The sequence below is a fragment of the Thunnus maccoyii genome, chromosome 2 (assembly GCF_910596095.1).
Source record: "Thunnus maccoyii chromosome 2, fThuMac1.1, whole genome shotgun sequence".
NCBI lineage: Eukaryota > Metazoa > Chordata > Actinopteri > Scombriformes > Scombridae > Thunnus > Thunnus maccoyii.
The window spans coordinates 33,467,832-33,483,333 of record NC_056534.1 but is presented as its reverse complement, the minus strand read 5'-3'; the positions used below and the strand labels follow the sequence as shown (position 1 = coordinate 33,483,333).

At 39.3% G+C, this 15,502-nt stretch overlaps 3 protein-coding genes across 3 annotated transcripts; 2 read left to right on the top strand and 1 right to left on the bottom strand.

Moving 5' to 3' along the window:
- Positions 1–698: 698 nt before the first annotated feature.
- Positions 699–4,951, top strand: kpna7 (karyopherin alpha 7 (importin alpha 8)). Its single transcript, XM_042398665.1, has 12 exons — positions 699–811; positions 895–1,038; positions 1,107–1,192; positions 1,600–1,768; positions 1,950–2,049; positions 2,397–2,479; positions 2,787–2,873; positions 3,000–3,176; positions 3,458–3,691; positions 4,151–4,333; positions 4,439–4,585; positions 4,825–4,951. The coding sequence occupies exons 1-12, from the start codon at positions 746–748 to the stop codon at positions 4,876–4,878; spliced, it is 1,530 nt and encodes a 509-aa protein (XP_042254599.1). The 5' UTR covers positions 699–745; the 3' UTR covers positions 4,879–4,951.
- A 2,532-nt stretch (positions 4,952–7,483) lies between these two features.
- LOC121885277 (NAD(P)(+)--arginine ADP-ribosyltransferase 2-like) lies at positions 7,484–8,803 on the top strand. Its single transcript, XM_042394579.1, has one exon. The coding sequence runs from the start codon at positions 7,992–7,994 to the stop codon at positions 8,754–8,756; it is 765 nt and encodes a 254-aa protein (XP_042250513.1). The 5' UTR covers positions 7,484–7,991; the 3' UTR covers positions 8,757–8,803.
- A 2,496-nt stretch (positions 8,804–11,299) lies between these two features.
- xpa (xeroderma pigmentosum, complementation group A) lies at positions 11,300–13,751 on the bottom strand. The gene is made up of 5 exons (XM_042436585.1): positions 13,320–13,751; positions 13,123–13,228; positions 12,753–12,918; positions 11,778–11,895; positions 11,300–11,620 (listed from the first exon to the last, which is right to left on the bottom strand). The coding sequence occupies exons 1-5, from the start codon at positions 13,600–13,602 to the stop codon at positions 11,466–11,468; spliced, it is 828 nt and encodes a 275-aa protein (XP_042292519.1). The 5' UTR covers positions 13,603–13,751; the 3' UTR covers positions 11,300–11,465.
- Positions 13,752–15,502: the final 1,751 nt, after the last annotated feature.

Below are 15,502 nucleotides of genomic sequence, written 5' to 3'. Positions count from 1 at the left end.
CTTTAAATTAATAAATAAATACATATATTTACTTTACAAATTCCCTTTATTGTGTGCATGTTATTTAGGTTATTTGGATGCTAGCTTATTATTATTATTATTATTATTATTATTATTATTATTATTATTATTACTCCCATATCAACTATATATGCAAATACAACGTGAAGTCTTCAGACTTTCTCTTGATTTTGTCTCTCCTGTGTAATGACAAAATTAATGAAATGTGAACATATTTGCTATACTTTTTAATATAGACTAATGGAACAATTGTGCAGAACTGTGCAGGTCCCAGTAAACCAATTTAAACAAAGCACATTAGACACAAACACATCTGAACAAAGTCTATTAAGAAAAGAGACTAAAGACACCAGAGTCTGCAGATGTATAATGGGAGAAGAAAGACGGGTGTGATTGGGTGTGATTGTGAGTATTGGTCATTTATAATTGAATATAATGAATAATATATTAAATTCATAACATTTAGTCTGTTAGCTCTCGTTCTTCTGGGTGTGAAACATATCGGTCTCTCAAACATAAAGACTTTTGCTTCACCTAACTGGCGCGTGAGGGATGTTTTCTCACTTGATTGAAACGCTCACAGCTGCACGTGAACCAGAAGTGTCGTCACATCAATCACAGCTAATTAGATTCACCTGAGGCAGCTCTGCCACTTATAACCTGCCCGCGGAAAGTTTAATTAAGTTTTCATCAGTGTGAGTCAAGCGAAGAAGACCTGTCCAACATGCCCACCAAGAACATGACCGACGAGCGGCTCTCTAAGTTCAAAAACAAGGGGAAAGACCCAGCAGTAAGTAGACTTTTGATTTTTGAAAAGGCATGAATATGAATAATTTCAACGACAATACTTACCTCCATCTTGAACTGTTGCAGAAACTTCGAGAAAAAAGGATCTCAGAGTGCGTGGAGCTGCGCAAAGCTCACAAGAATGAAAACTTCTTGAAGAGGAGAAATATAACGCTGTCGTCTCTCCCGGACGAGGAGGCCCTTTCTCCTGACTACCTCAACGACGAGAAGGTCAGTTCACGGAAACCTCACGACTTAATTGAACATGTGAAGCCTCTAATAAGTTGTCTGTCATTTAGGTTCCTTCTTTAACTATTGAAGACATCATTAATGCCGTGAACAGCAACTGCAAGGAGAGTCAAACCCGAGGTTGTCAAGCTGCCAGGTGAGCCATCTGGATCCATTTGGTGTCGAACTATTTAAGATAGTTGATTCCTCAACTAACAGAAAATATCTGACATTACACATGTAACACATGTAGCAAAATACCAATTTTCTTTCTATCTCAAATGTGAGAACTATCTCTTTTCCCCTCAAATTTGGTATTTGGACTGTTGGCTGAAAAACATCAATTTGATATTGTAATGGGCATTTTCAAGATTTTGACACTATAGAATGCACATTATTGATCAAAATTGTTATAGTTGCAGCCTTTGTTCTGTTATGGCCTTTTTGGGCACAAATGGAAGCCTAATAGAATATTCAACCAAATGTTTCATCCCCTCAAGCTAATTATGAAGAGGAAAAACCACTAAATCACATTTTTCAACTGTTTCCTCTCATCACCTCCAGGAAGCTGCTTTCCCAAGAGCGTAACCCCCCTCTGAAGGAGATTATAGATGCTGGTCTGCTGACCCGCTTCGTGTCCTTCCTGGGTATGGATGATGAGCCGACTCTTCAGTTTGAAGCAGCTTGGGCTCTTACAAACATTGCCTCTGGAACGTCTTGGCATACACAACAGGTGTGAACATTGTGTTGAATGTCTAATGCATAATGTTTAATGAGGCAATGCCACTGGAACTTTGGTTTTCCCAGTAATGAGGTTTTAGTCTCAAGCTAACTAGATTAGGTTAGGGCTTGAAGGTTTTCAGGTTTCCATGGTGACAGAAAGGTCAAAGTTAATTATATATTTCTGTCCTCAGGTGGTGGAACATGGGGCTGTACCCATTTTCATTTCCTTGCTGGCCTCTCCGTTGTTGCACATAAGCGAACAGGCCGTCTGGGCTCTTGGGAACATTGCAGGTGAAATGCTAAATTAACTTAATACGATGGATTGACACCATGCAAGAATTTAACTTTGAATTGATACAACTGACAAAACGGACACTGAATATATTCAGTAATATTTCCAAGAGGACAAAACTTCATGGCTGTCCATGTTGAGGACAACTAACTCTGAATCTACTTTTTATGCCTTTCAAATGTCAAACGTGCATGTTTGTACTGTAAACTTCGAATTTCAATTCATTGTTGTAAAATATCAGTTTCCAGCAAAGGCAATGATGGTGGTGCTCATTCAGAAGTTAATTAATGTTCATCAATCCCTCTGCAGCTTGCCATATTAATTTCACAAACTAACTTCTTGACAGGTGACGGTCCGGCTTATCGAGACATCCTGATCGACTGCAATGTCATCCCAGCCTTACTGGCCCGTATCTCTCCAGAAACGCCAGTAAGTCACTTTTATAAGACTAGTTCTACACAAAGTCCTGTCTCTTAAAAAAACAATGTCAGCTGCACAGCAGTTCGTGGCACCACATACTTGTGCAAGATGGTTACCTCAGTATGAAGGGTCCCACCCAGGTTGTTATTTAAACTGCTCTACAAAACTCTAATTTGACCAAACCTGACCCATAATGATATTGAGCCTGAGGCCGATCTGGTAACTTGCAGGTGCAAGGGCTCTAAGCTCTGGTTAAGGAATCTAAATTGTGTTGCTGTATACTCATGTATTTTTGTTTCTTTTTAAATCGTTCCAGGTTGGATATTTGCGTAACCTAACATGGACGTTGTCCAACTTGTGCCGAAATAAGAATCCCTTTCCACCCTTGTCTGCTGTTCAGCAGGTAATGAAATTGTTATAAAGCCTTGGTTCTCTACAGTATTAGGTTTGACACCTAGTGCTGCAGATGTACTGTAATCTATTGAGTACAGAAAGGTGCAAGATGACATTCTTTATTTTTTTTCCCTAGATGCTTCCTTCTCTGATCCAGTTTCTCCATCTCGGTGATAAGGACATCTTGTCCGACGCATGCTGGGCGATCTCCTACCTCACAGACGGTGATAATGACCGTATTGATGTTGTGGTGAAAACTGGCATCGTCCCTCAGCTGGTGGAGCTCATGAGCCACAATGAGCTCAGTGTCATGGTAGTGTTGTCTCATTCAACCCCCTAAAGTGTTCTCAAATACACAAAATGACCTGATAATTAAACATCTTGGGCTCAAAGCCTGTAATGTTCTAGTTTTAGGAAGTAACTTGACTACAAGTTAAAAAGAGAATGCTAGTCCTGCACCTAGACCAGACTTTTCACATTCATCAAGGCGACTTTCTCAAAGCTTTGTCTTAAAGTTGGTTGTAGGTCAGACTGTCCACTGTCTTGTGAATTAATTAATCCTATTTGCTTCTCGACCTCTTATCTTAACTTCAGACCCCGGCTCTTCGCTCCATCGGGAACATAGTGAGCGGCTCAGACCTGCAGACCCAGACAGCAATTGATGCCGGTGTTCTGAACATCCTACCTCAACTAATGAGGCACCCAAAGGCCAGTGTGCAGAAGGAGGCAGCATGGGCATTGTCCAACATTGCAGCAGGACCCTGTCAGCAAATCCAACAGCTCATCACCTGCGGCATGCTCCCTCCTCTGGTAGAACTCCTCAGAAATGTGAGTATCACAATAGTAGTAGTGGTGGTGGTGGTAGTAGGGAAGTTGCACCAGTGTAAAGATTAATGATGGCTGAACTCCATTTAGCTACTTCAGTTTGCTGGCAAAACTGAGCATGCTGGTTCACTCATGGCTTACAGGGACTCTTGAATACAACTGCCATCAGTATTGACTTTGTAGACAACATAGAGCCTCAGGAATGTAACATCCTCATCAGACTTCAAATCTGCTGAAGCATCTTCAAAAAGGTTTTCTGGACCTGTTCATAGCTAACAAATTAAATTTTCCTTATGGATAACCTATCAAACTAACTTCTGAAGGGTGATGTTCATAACAATAACACAATAACTTGTGTTTGCTAGAGTTCTGGTTCTCTTCAAGCCTCATTCTGAGTCTGCTGCTCTACATAGACTCTCAAATGTCAAGTGAGAAGCAGTCAAACTATGACATCTTTTCCAGGGAGACTTCAAGACTCAAAGGGAGGCTGTGTGGGCGGTGACAAACTTCACCAGTGGGGGCACTGTGGAGCAGGTGGTCCAGCTGGTGCAGACTGGAGCACTGGAGGCAATCATCAACCTGTTGCAAGTCAAAGATACTAAGGTCATTCTGGTTATACTGGATGCCATCAACAACATATTCATGGTGAGTGAGGGGGTGGGGGGTTAAAAGATTACATGAAACTTTACTTTCTCAACTTCAATTTGACCCAAAGCAGAACTTCATCACTTACTGTACATGACTTTTCAGGCGGCAGAGAAGCTAGGTGAGACTGAGAAACTTAGCCTGTTGGTTGAAGAGCTGGGAGGACTGGACCGTATTGAGATGCTCCAGAACCACGACAATGATACGGTGTACCAGGCTGCGCATAACCTCATAGAAAAGTACTTTGGTGATGTAAGTGGCTGGATGCGTGATACATGACCTACATTTGAGTGCATTCAAAGTTGGACAGCTTGTATGTAAACTGATTAATCATGTGGCTTTACAACTTTTCATTATTTGGGGAAAAAAGACATTTAAAGTTACTACTGTATCTCTGAAGACAAACCCTTATATACTTATGACCCCTGTATGAAAAGTGCTAATCTGTTTGCTGAGAATATTGACTTTTTTTTTTTTTTTCTTCTTTCCAGGGTGAGATCAAGGAACTAAAGGTTGACTCTACAGGAGATGCATTTGTATTTTAAGCCCAAACATTTGTACAGTTGTATGTTTTAGTGTTCATGTTTAAAAGTCAATAAATAAATGTCATACAGTCAATGCCTTGTTACTAGGAGTGTACTACAGCATATCTCGGTTAAATGTAAATGTTAGTGGTATAAACAAAATCGTACGTACAGTGTAAGTGGTCATGTGTCTTATAAGGGCTGTGGCAGCCTGACGTCTCCTCTGGGCTTCAAGCTGTCTACTAGTCTCTGACCAGTAACCATGTTCTGGGGTTTAATGTCTTATTACATCTCTTGAAATTAGAATGTTTAAACTATTGGCAAAAGTTTTATTGCAACTGCCTGCACAATGAATGTTTGTGCTTATGCAACAAGTAAAACACACTTCAAAGGGTTGAAGTCCCAAGAGGCAATTGTGAGCTGTGAAACTTGGATTGGACAAATTCAGTGCAGGATTACAAATTGCTACCATAAACCACAATTTGAGAAAAGGTAGAGATGAATGTTTACAGTAACAAGGACACTATCAAAACATAAAATCCACATGACTAAAGGTAAAATGCATAACAATTGAGAGTAACCGTAGTTTGATTTTCATATAGCAACACATTGGCCTCAGATAGTTGGAATAATGACTAGCTTGGTTAGCAGTAAACTGATCACTGAAAAAACTAAAATTGTTGAATAAACATTTCCAGTTGGATCTTCTACCATTAACTGAACTGGCCTAATTACTTGAAGCTAAAGGAAACACTAAGATGCATTTAATTATCTCTTTACTGAGATGACATAAAATTGGAAGATGAAAAGCACAGTGGAGTAAGCGGTCTATAGGACTTCCCAAACAGTGTTACTAGTTGACACGCATTTCACCACAGTGGTGATTTCCAGTTAAATCTTAAATTGGGTTTAACTTTCAGTTTGACTAAAATGGAAACCCCACTTCCAAGAGAAATTATAATTTTGGCATCTTAATGGTTACTCATGGCCACTGAAACTGGTTCTGCTTCTCACAAAATATGAGGTCATATTCAAAAACCATGGTTCACTTGCATTTTAATATTTTGTGTACAATAAAAAGTTTGCCAGCTTTCATGTATGTTAGACTACTCATTTCTGACTGGCTACTTTTATATCTGACAGTAATTTATCTGCTGAATGAGCAACATGATAAATTAGTCGATCTGTGAAAGTCTTTGTGATACTTTAGCTGAGATATGTCGCCTCTTTAATGGCTGTCCAGCAAATATATTTTCTCATGAACTTCCAGTGAGATCACACTGTCAGCAGTTTTCATAGTGCCTATTTAATATAATGTTTTTTTTTGACAAACAACCTGTTGAGGAAAACCAAAACTATGAAGTAAGAGAGATGTATTTTTGTACTTTGGGGGGACTGACCCTTTAGCTTTGCAACTTCCATCTTTCAGAATTGACATTGTCAGCAGAAAAATCTCTCGTTGGCTGCCTAAAAAAAAAATCTAGGGAAATCCATGGTGTGAAACAAAAAGATTGAGGTTTCAACTGACAGGAAGTTGGTTTTTACCATCTGACATGTTCTGCACGTTCTTGACACACCAGCTCTGATATAAGACGACTGACATCGTCCAGAAATCAGGACCTCACCGGCTCTGACAGCTACAGTTCCTGCTGCACTGTTGTCTGGTAAGATCAAAGAGGATGATGATGATTTAATGTGCTGGACAACTTCATATTCTTCAGTTGATGATTTTTTTACTTTGAGTGCAACATAAGTCAGTGATAATGAGTGATTTAAAAAGGAAAAATCTGCATTTTATAGATTTGTAATTTGTGATTTTTAGTTTAATAGCCATTTTAACAAAAAAAAAAAAACATGTACTAATTTTTCTTTTCTTTTTTTTTTTTCACTACAATTAGGTATCATCCATCATGTTTAAGGATAACATGTTGATTCTTACTGTGTTCTTCTGCCTCTGTATAACGACGAGGCTGCTGAGTGCAAAGACGGTAAGATAACATACATACAGAAACATAAGCAACAGTGATGTTACAAGAATCCCTTAAGATACTATTAACTACTCCTTAATTTACCCCTGAAATCATAGCAAACTTGGCATTTTCTAATTAAGGGGGGAATTCAGGGGTGGTTTTCATGGGTTTTGGGGTAAAAAAAATCCTGTAAATTAGATATTTAAGGTATTTTAAGCTATACAGTAAGGGATAGTTTCTGTGTTTTTTTTTTATCCATTTCAAAGGGGTTTTACCCAATAAAAACCCTTAACTCAATGCAACTCAGTGCAATTTATTAATCCATTAATTATCCCCTTAAAACCCCATTAATAAATACCTTAATTTCATCTTTATTAATGAGTAAATTAATGGAATTATAAGGTAAAAAATGATTAGGTTTCATAGTGATCCTGAATAGTAAAACATATCAATTATTTGAAATGACTCATGCTGAAGCCTCGTTGGTTCAGTGGTTTCAAGAGCAGCAACAAATAACTATCTGAAATACTCCAAAAATTTGAAATGTGATACTGCTCACAGCATACACATGCTTCCTATCTTGTTTTATATTAACACCAGATTTATTTAGTCAGTTCAATGACATTGTCTCTAAATTTGATTTTGTAACATGAAGATCTAAGTTATTTAGATTTTATTTGAAAACCTTCTTCAAACTCATGAAAAAAAAACCAATTATAGTATGTTGCTGGCCTAAAAGTAGTCAAATTTAACTCTGCTGGGTGTAAAAATAACTGGAAGTAGCCTTAAAACCCAGTGTTAGCTTTTCATTATAGAACATAAACTCCAAATTTACAGAAAGAAATACAGATGACATGACCTCAGTGTCCTGGCTTCTTTTGCAGCTCCGCTTCATGATTTAGACGTATGAGACAGGTGCATTTTTACGCTAACGTTTACTGTGCTTTGTGCAGATTTTACAGTTTTTTCTTCGCTCATTAAAACTAGCTCTGTTATTGTTGAATGTATTAGAAAACTGCACTTTTTGAGTCCTGTCTTTCAACTGCACAACCTATATTTCTACAGTTGGTTGCTGAGACAGCGTTTGCTCAAACGGCTACAGTGGACCCATCTGTCACCTCTGAGGATCCAGCAAAGGCTCAGAATGTCTCCATCCAGGTCACCATGCAGAAAAACACAAATACTTCACTGAAGGCACCTGGTGGATTAGAGCATCTCACCTCAAGTCTGTCCAGACTCATCATAATCCCTCTGAGCATGTCTGTGGACTCTGTCGATGACATGTATTACGGTTGCTCCCAGAAGATGCTCATCAAGGTGAAACGTCACTACCTGCCAAGGAGGACCAGGGAGGGTCTGCACTCCACGCACACAAAACAGTGCGCCCTTAAAGCCATGAGGAATATGGATGTCTATGACCCGCTGTCCTGGAATCACTTTAGGGCCCTTTGTTCCTACACAGCGGGGGCCTATGACGACTTCAATCGAGCAGTCCGCAAGGGGAAGACTTCCTATAAGACCTCGTTTGAATTCCACGCCCTCCACTTCCTGCTGTCTGACGCCATCCGGCTGCTGAAACTCAACCAAAGGAACTGTTACACAGCCTACCGGAGAAGCAAGTTGCTCTTCATCGGGGAACCTGGACAAACCATCCGCTTCGGCTCATTCGCCTCCAGCTCCCTCAACAAAGACCTGCGGCAGTTCGGATCGAAGACCTGCTTTGAGATAAAGACGTGTTTCGGCGCCTACCTCAAGTTCTATTCAGAGTTTGACTCAGACGAGGATGAAGTACTGATTCCTCCACATGAGATGTTCACTATTGTCTCTGTTGACATGTCAGGGGACAATGAATTACACTGTGATGTTTTCTACAAGCTGGAGACTGCTGGAGTTTACAGCCGTCTCAACTGCCAGGATGTGGACCTTTAAAAGGTGCTAGATGTACAATTTTAAAACTATTTATCATTCAGAGTCATTCTGATACGTCAACATTTTTTATATTGCTTCACTGTCTTGAATTTAATAAAAATAAATTAAATTGAGATTGAGTTCATTCTTGACCTTGGAAACATACCTGACAAAAAAAAATCTCACCATGAAGGTCCATTTCAGCTTTAGACTATATCACATGCCCACAGCAGAGGCTGTTCAGTTGCCATTTAGTTGTCGATGTTCAAATTTCCATTTTTCTGAGGACTTTTTCCATGTCGGTATAAACATTAAGTTGAAAGTTCATTCTTGACCTTGGAGATAGCATTTGATGAAACAGTCTCACCACTGTTTCAGGTCCAATTAGTGTTCTGGCTCTTGTGGAGACAGATTCAATTACTTTGCTATCTTACAGCACAGAAGACAAAGAACAAGTAATACACGATTTAGGACATTACAAAGAGATTACCATAGATTGAAATATAATTCAAAAAGGCATGCTTTTAAACAGTTTGGTACTTATTCACCTAAATGTTTTAGCTCTCAATCAGCTGTCTGATCAACGGTCCTACATGTCCTCACATATTTCTGCTGAAGTAGGAACAGTTTTTGTTATTTCACGAGCGATTTCTGTCCATTTTGTCTGTGGTGGTTGTGTTAAATCTGATCAAACAACACCCACAACGTCCTGATGAAGCACATTTAAGTGTTAATTATTAATAAATAATAACTAAAGATGTTTTTTTTCCAAACTTTAACTTTGACTGTTGCTTATATAGTCATTCATATTTAAAGTTATGAAGAAATAGCGGGTATCTCAGGAGCCAAATTCTTTAACACACAACACATCAACTCTACAAATGAGATAAATAAGACGGAGACATGGCTTCATGTTAAAATATATGAATTGATTTATAATTTAATCTGCAGCTTGTACAAAATAGCAATGCGAAACCTAGGTGAGAACATGTATTTATAATAAATCTAAATAAAGTGCTATAGGTCTGACCACAAGTTATGAAAAAGCTGAATTCTAACTTTAAAATCCTTGAAAGAAACTATTTTCTATTAGTAAATAAGTAACATGCAGTAAAATTATGATGCATTATCCACCTTTGCCCCTCCTGCATCATCCCCTGAGATGGTTAATATTATGCACACATTAATTGGAAAATTGTGTTTCAATGAAAGTGACCCAAAGCTAAATAATCAAAACTTTAATGTGACAGAACGTTACATCATTCTTACATGACAAACAAATTCATATTACAATTATAAAAACACTTTCAATCTCATTAAAGTCTTTGAGTCATTGAGAAATGATCTATTTATTTCCTGAGCAAACCGACATCACAAGTTCATTATCATCAGTTATGTAGTTATATAGTGAACATCTGGACTTTGACAGCCAGTTTTTTCCTTACAGCTGATACGAACGGTATCAAAGTCTTAAATCACATGTCTGAACCATTTCCCAGCATCTTCAGACCAAACTAAGACATGTATGCACTGGTCCTTATTTGTCCAGCGACAGATCTCAGTTTAGTTGAACTTTTATACTTTGAGCACAGAACTAAGAGACGGATCCTGCAGCTAGTCTGGTATCCTCTGTAACAAACACCTCTTCAACTTTTATCACAAACACTAATCCTTTTCCAAACAAAATGACCTGGAATGAAGAATGAAGCGACAACTGGCAAAATGTCCTTGATCGTGTTATATGAATGGAGTGCTACTGCCTCTCACAACTACAGACCTGATGCACTAAAATACTGCTTCCATTATAATAAACTAACACCTGCATTTAAATATACCAGCAAGGTATACTGTTGAATGAATGTCTGGTGTAACAGCCCATCAGGAGAACCGCCAGCCTGGCGCGCAACAGCTTTTGACCCAGAACAATAGTATTAAAAACCCATTTAAGTCTAGATTTGACCAATTCAATGACTCTATGAAAGGACTGAAAAAAGACACTTGGTCTTGAATAGGATGAGCAACGCTGAGACACAAATAGGGGAACTGGAGGACCAGCGCAGCACTGATAGAAAGTTATTAAAGAACTTACCAAAGATGTGGATAATAAAGAAAATAATTTATTGCTGATGGGCTCGGAGGAAGGCCTGCTAGAGACGAGCGACCAAAAAGAGGTGATGGCAGAGATTCTACAGTACGTCCTGTATGTCCCATTGACCCGACACCAGAGTCAAGTATTTTGCTAATTGGAGATCTGATATTTATTCCGAGGTACTTCATAACTTGAGGTTTCCAGACAAAGGGTGCACAGCCAAGGTGTACTGGTTAACAGGGATAATCTCACTTTTACTGCAACAGATTTTGTATCCAGAAAGTCGACCAAATGCTTCTGTAAGTTTTAGTTATTTATTTATCTATTTTAGTAATTGCTAAAAATATAGTTTTCTGTTTTAAATAGAAATTACTACTGACATAGAGAAGTCTGTGTGTCATGTAGGAAGGGTGTTTCCAGTATGTTTCCTAACTGTATGTGATCACAAAGACAAAGATAGAAATCTTCACGGGGAAAAAATTGAGTTTTTTTTATTAATGACCTAGAAAAAGTAATAAATACCAACAGAAAAACAAAACAAGAACTGGGAGGAGAGACAGCTTGTGAAAGGTGTAAAGAAGAAGAAGCACCAAAGATATTCTCCCAGTGAAGTGTGTAACAGTGAAAGTGTGTGTGTGTGTCTACATCTTCTCATAGGTGAGTTCATGTCCACAGGTGGTGCAGGTTTTCTTGTAGAGGTCCTCCTCCGGATCCACCACCTCCTCTGGTCCGTACTGATGTTGGTGAACGCTGGTGTCTTTGGTCCACATACTGCTCCTCACCGCTCTGCGCAGCTCTGATACACACACACACACACACACACACACACACACATATATATATATATTAATGAAAGACAGATCCAGGCTCCATACTAACTCTACTTAGCACACAGTAGATCGAGTGATATTGTGTGATGATTTTACTCCAAAGGAAATTGACTGGAAAGTAACCTTTGACTTTCTTGTTGAAGCGTTTTTGTTTCTGCACCTCTCTGTTCTCTTCTCTCGTCTCTCTGGCCTCCTCCAGTGCCTCCTCTGACCCCCACACCTCCATACATCTCTTCTCCACCTTGGGTAAACACAAATACACGGACAACATAGATAGACTCAATAGGGCATTCAAGGGCTGAGACAAAAGCATGAAGGGCAGTGGTAAACTGGCAATTGTCATACCAGGACAAATCCAGATGGGCTGTCAAAAAATATGTTTTTATCGACCTTGTCTGTCTCTTTACTGGCCTCCTCTGTGTGCCTGATGCATGTGCATCACTGGCCGAACATCCAGGACTGAATTTCTTTCCCAGTACACCCTTGATGAGGAGTAATTCATTATTTGTACAGCAACATTGCGAAAACACCTTCCCATGCTGTGTCAATACTTTCATTAATTCCACACATTTGATTGTGATGCAATCGACTAATCCAAAGCACCCCTCTCCCCCTAGTTACCGTTACTATGTTGGACAACTTTCTGTCAACAATAAGGCCACGTCTGTACCTTTTAGCCACCAACAAATAGTTTGTTTCAGGCTTTGGAAATATCAGTGATTTTATTGTTCTTCAAGTATTACATAAATGTAGGCACTTTGCAGGTGAAGTGCTTAGAATGGGAGGATTGTGATTGAACTTAGCTGTGATTGGTGCATTGAGGAAAAGGGGTGATGCTTTATTAATCATAAGGAATGATTAATAAATCAGTTCTAAAACTACATTGTAATAAAAGTGTCTTATAATAAACGCTGCATTCGAAAAGATTCTTGGTATGTGATTTTCATAATAAACATAGTTAAATGTTAACAACATTAAATACTCATGCATTTTATCTTTTGGTGAAATGTAAATGTATCTAAGCTAACTTTCATTTATTTACCACAGTTGAAAATTTGACCACAAACTCCTTCATAGTTGATGTCTTGCAGTCAGTACCTGTAGTTTGAGGTAGAGCTTCATGTCCCCCCAGCGGGGGTTGTGAGGGTTTTTCTTCAGTATGAACCTGAGTGGAGGCTCTCTTTTGTCCAGGTCACAGTCCTTCAGCAGGTACTGCTGCTTGGCTTCAGTTCGGGAGATCAGCTTGTGCTTCTCCTTGTCCTCTCTGAGAGGGAAAGATGTTTATACTATTTATCGATCTGATCAATTTTCAGTCATTTGATGACAAAATATTGGAAAAAAATCAGAGGAGAGAGGGCACGATAACAGCAAAAGAATTAAAACAAAAAATAAAACTATAATGACATGATACATTGTCATTGTTGTGTGTGTGTGTGTGTGTGTGTGTGTGTGTGTGTGTGTAGCCTACCTGCAGTTGTCACATACACACAGGTCAAAGCTGTTGCTGAGGTAGGAGTCCATGAAGGGTTTTTGACACTCATCACACAACAGGTAGTCTGGCTCTATCACTGGAGCTGCAAATGAAACACACTCACACATGTAAATAAACATGCATGCACACACACACAAACAAACAAACACACACAAACACACACGCATACACACCTGGTTGATGCACCACCTTCCTGGCCCTCTGCTCTTCCTCTCCACCCTCCTCTTCCTCGATGAAAAACCCGGCACCAGAGTCGATGATCTTGGAGACTTTGGCCGATGTTGCGCCCTCCACTGCGGACAAAGGTCGGCTCGCTAGTCGGGCTTGTCGGAGCATCAACGCCCGCTGCCGGTTCCTCTCGATTTTAGCCCGCATCGCTGCAGAAAGCTCGGGTTTGGGACTCTGTTCTGGACCGGGACCAGCAGCGTGCACCCCCTCTGACTCTGACGGCTCCATGCTGACCCATAAAGCAGCGACCACCTCAGAGAAATAAACGTAACTTCACCGCAGACGAGTCATGTTGCTGTTCTGCTTCACACAAAGTGCAGCTGTGAACTGTTACAAAAGTGTCAGCTGCATGCTTCCGCCACATTCTTCTTCTACTTCTATGTCTGTGAAGTTTTTAGGCGCACTACCGCCACCTACTGGACTGGAGGGTGGATAAACAGATTGGCAGAGAATAAAACAATTAAACCCTCTTTATTATTCCTGTTACTCTTAAGTAATTAATTAGAATACTTTCCATGATGTCTTACTCAGCAGATTCCCTGATGTAATACTGTGTTTTTCACCTCAGTACCGATATTAATTCCCTTCTTTCTTCATCATACCTGTTGCAATCTATCGGTACATGTTTGACAGTTTCTAGTTTATTACAGTGTATACATAATCCAGTAGGGTGCTCACCTATTCTATGGAGTGTTTGATTTAAACCTGTATGTCCTATTTGTAAACAGGTAATAACTACCTATTCCTTTGGGCTCCCTCCCCATATTCCACCAAGGCCAACATGCTTTTGAATACTGTAAAGATGTCTTCCTGTGTCAGTTAAGTCCCATTATTCCTGCCAAGTTTTACGTATATAACTCCTATAATAGTTTCAACCTCAGCTTTACTTAATGATATTTGTGTGTCAATTAACTGTAGTTTTAATGATAGTTAAATGTAGTTTAATGATGTGCCAATATGTCTACCGTCTCATTTCCTTGCACCCCTACATGGGCAGGAGACATCTCATCCCCTGTAATGCAGTCTGAGTAGCACATGAAAGATTTCATTCACAATATCCTGCCTGCATAACTGACTTTCCAGACTTAATGCTTGAAGGCGCTGATAAGCTATCAGGAGCGATTATGACACTGCTTTAGTTATTTCCTTCCACCTATTGTAATACTAACAACATTCACAGTAATTCAACTGTGTACACTGAAAGATGGTCTGATGCTCTTTTTGTCGCTGCTACCTCATACTGAGGGATGAAGAATGCAGCACCTGTGTGCCCTTTTGAACCATCTGTAAATATTAATATCTTATGTTGGTGTTGATCTATGTAGTTTTGTATTATTGTTGACTTTGGTAACAGTCTAGGTTCTCTTTTCTTTTGCTGCAGTCTTGTATCTATGCATGGTATAATGAATCTCTAAAGAGGTATAGCTATATTTACCGATTATTACTTATTACATATTATGAAGAAGAAATGTAAGTAGCTCTCCTATACCTACATTTCTGAGCATTGCATTGACTTTGCTATGAAAACTGTATTAAAATCTTCCCCTGAACTCTGTAAAAAGCTCAGTGTTGCAGGTAATAGACTTAAACACACAACTCAAGAGGCCTGCAGGTTAAATTAAAAACAAAGTTTACAGTGTCAGTAATTCCAGAGCATGGTTCATCAACAACTGAGCAGTCAAAATAGAAAAGCGAAGGAGGAGGGAAGGCAAGCAGAGAGGCTGAAACTGACAGAAAGTGGTCAGAAATGTATATTGGGGAGCTGATTAGTATATCGGGAACAGCTGTGCAGGTGTGAGTCAAATGATCTGAAGTAATATTGAGAACTGTTCAACTGTTGATTCTTCAGAATCCACGTAAACATAATTAATTTATTTCTACATAATTTGTAGAATTAATCTTGAACACACCTGCAACACCTTGAACTAAATGTGATGATTAAAGGAAATGAAGATCTCAGGTTTGATTAACTGCAAATTTGTATTTGGGAATGAATTTCTACCGCTGAGATTGCCTCCAGCTCATTGGCCAATAAGTTAGAGAGAATAGCGAGTCAGATAGAAAGCAGACAGGTGATTATGTCCTTCATCGGTCGTCCTCAGGTGTTCAGTGAATCCCTGTTGCATCA

Bases quoted from the DNA above. Each gene is read 5' to 3' on its own strand.
- xpa (XM_042436585.1), bottom strand. From the start codon at position 13,602: ATGGAGCCGTCAGAGTCAGAGGGGGTGCACGCTGCTGGTCCCGGTCCA. The intron at 13,229-13,319 runs GTGTGTATGCGT...TTTCATTTGCAG, and splicing joins GAAGGTGGTGCATCAACCAG to CTCCAGTGATAGAGCCAGAC. The intron at 11,896-12,752 runs GTACTGACTGCA...TGTTTACCCAAG, and splicing joins AGCTCTACCTCAAACTACAG to GTGGAGAAGAGATGTATGGA.
- LOC121885277 (XM_042394579.1), top strand. From the start codon at position 7,992: ATGCAGAAAAACACAAATACTTCACTGAAGGCACCTGGTGGATTAGAG.
- kpna7 (XM_042398665.1), top strand. From the start codon at position 746: ATGCCCACCAAGAACATGACCGACGAGCGGCTCTCTAAGTTCAAAAAC. The intron at 2,050-2,396 runs GTGAAATGCTAA...ACTTCTTGACAG, and splicing joins GGCTCTTGGGAACATTGCAG to GTGACGGTCCGGCTTATCGA. The intron at 2,874-2,999 runs GTAATGAAATTG...TTTTTTCCCTAG, and splicing joins CCTTGTCTGCTGTTCAGCAG to ATGCTTCCTTCTCTGATCCA.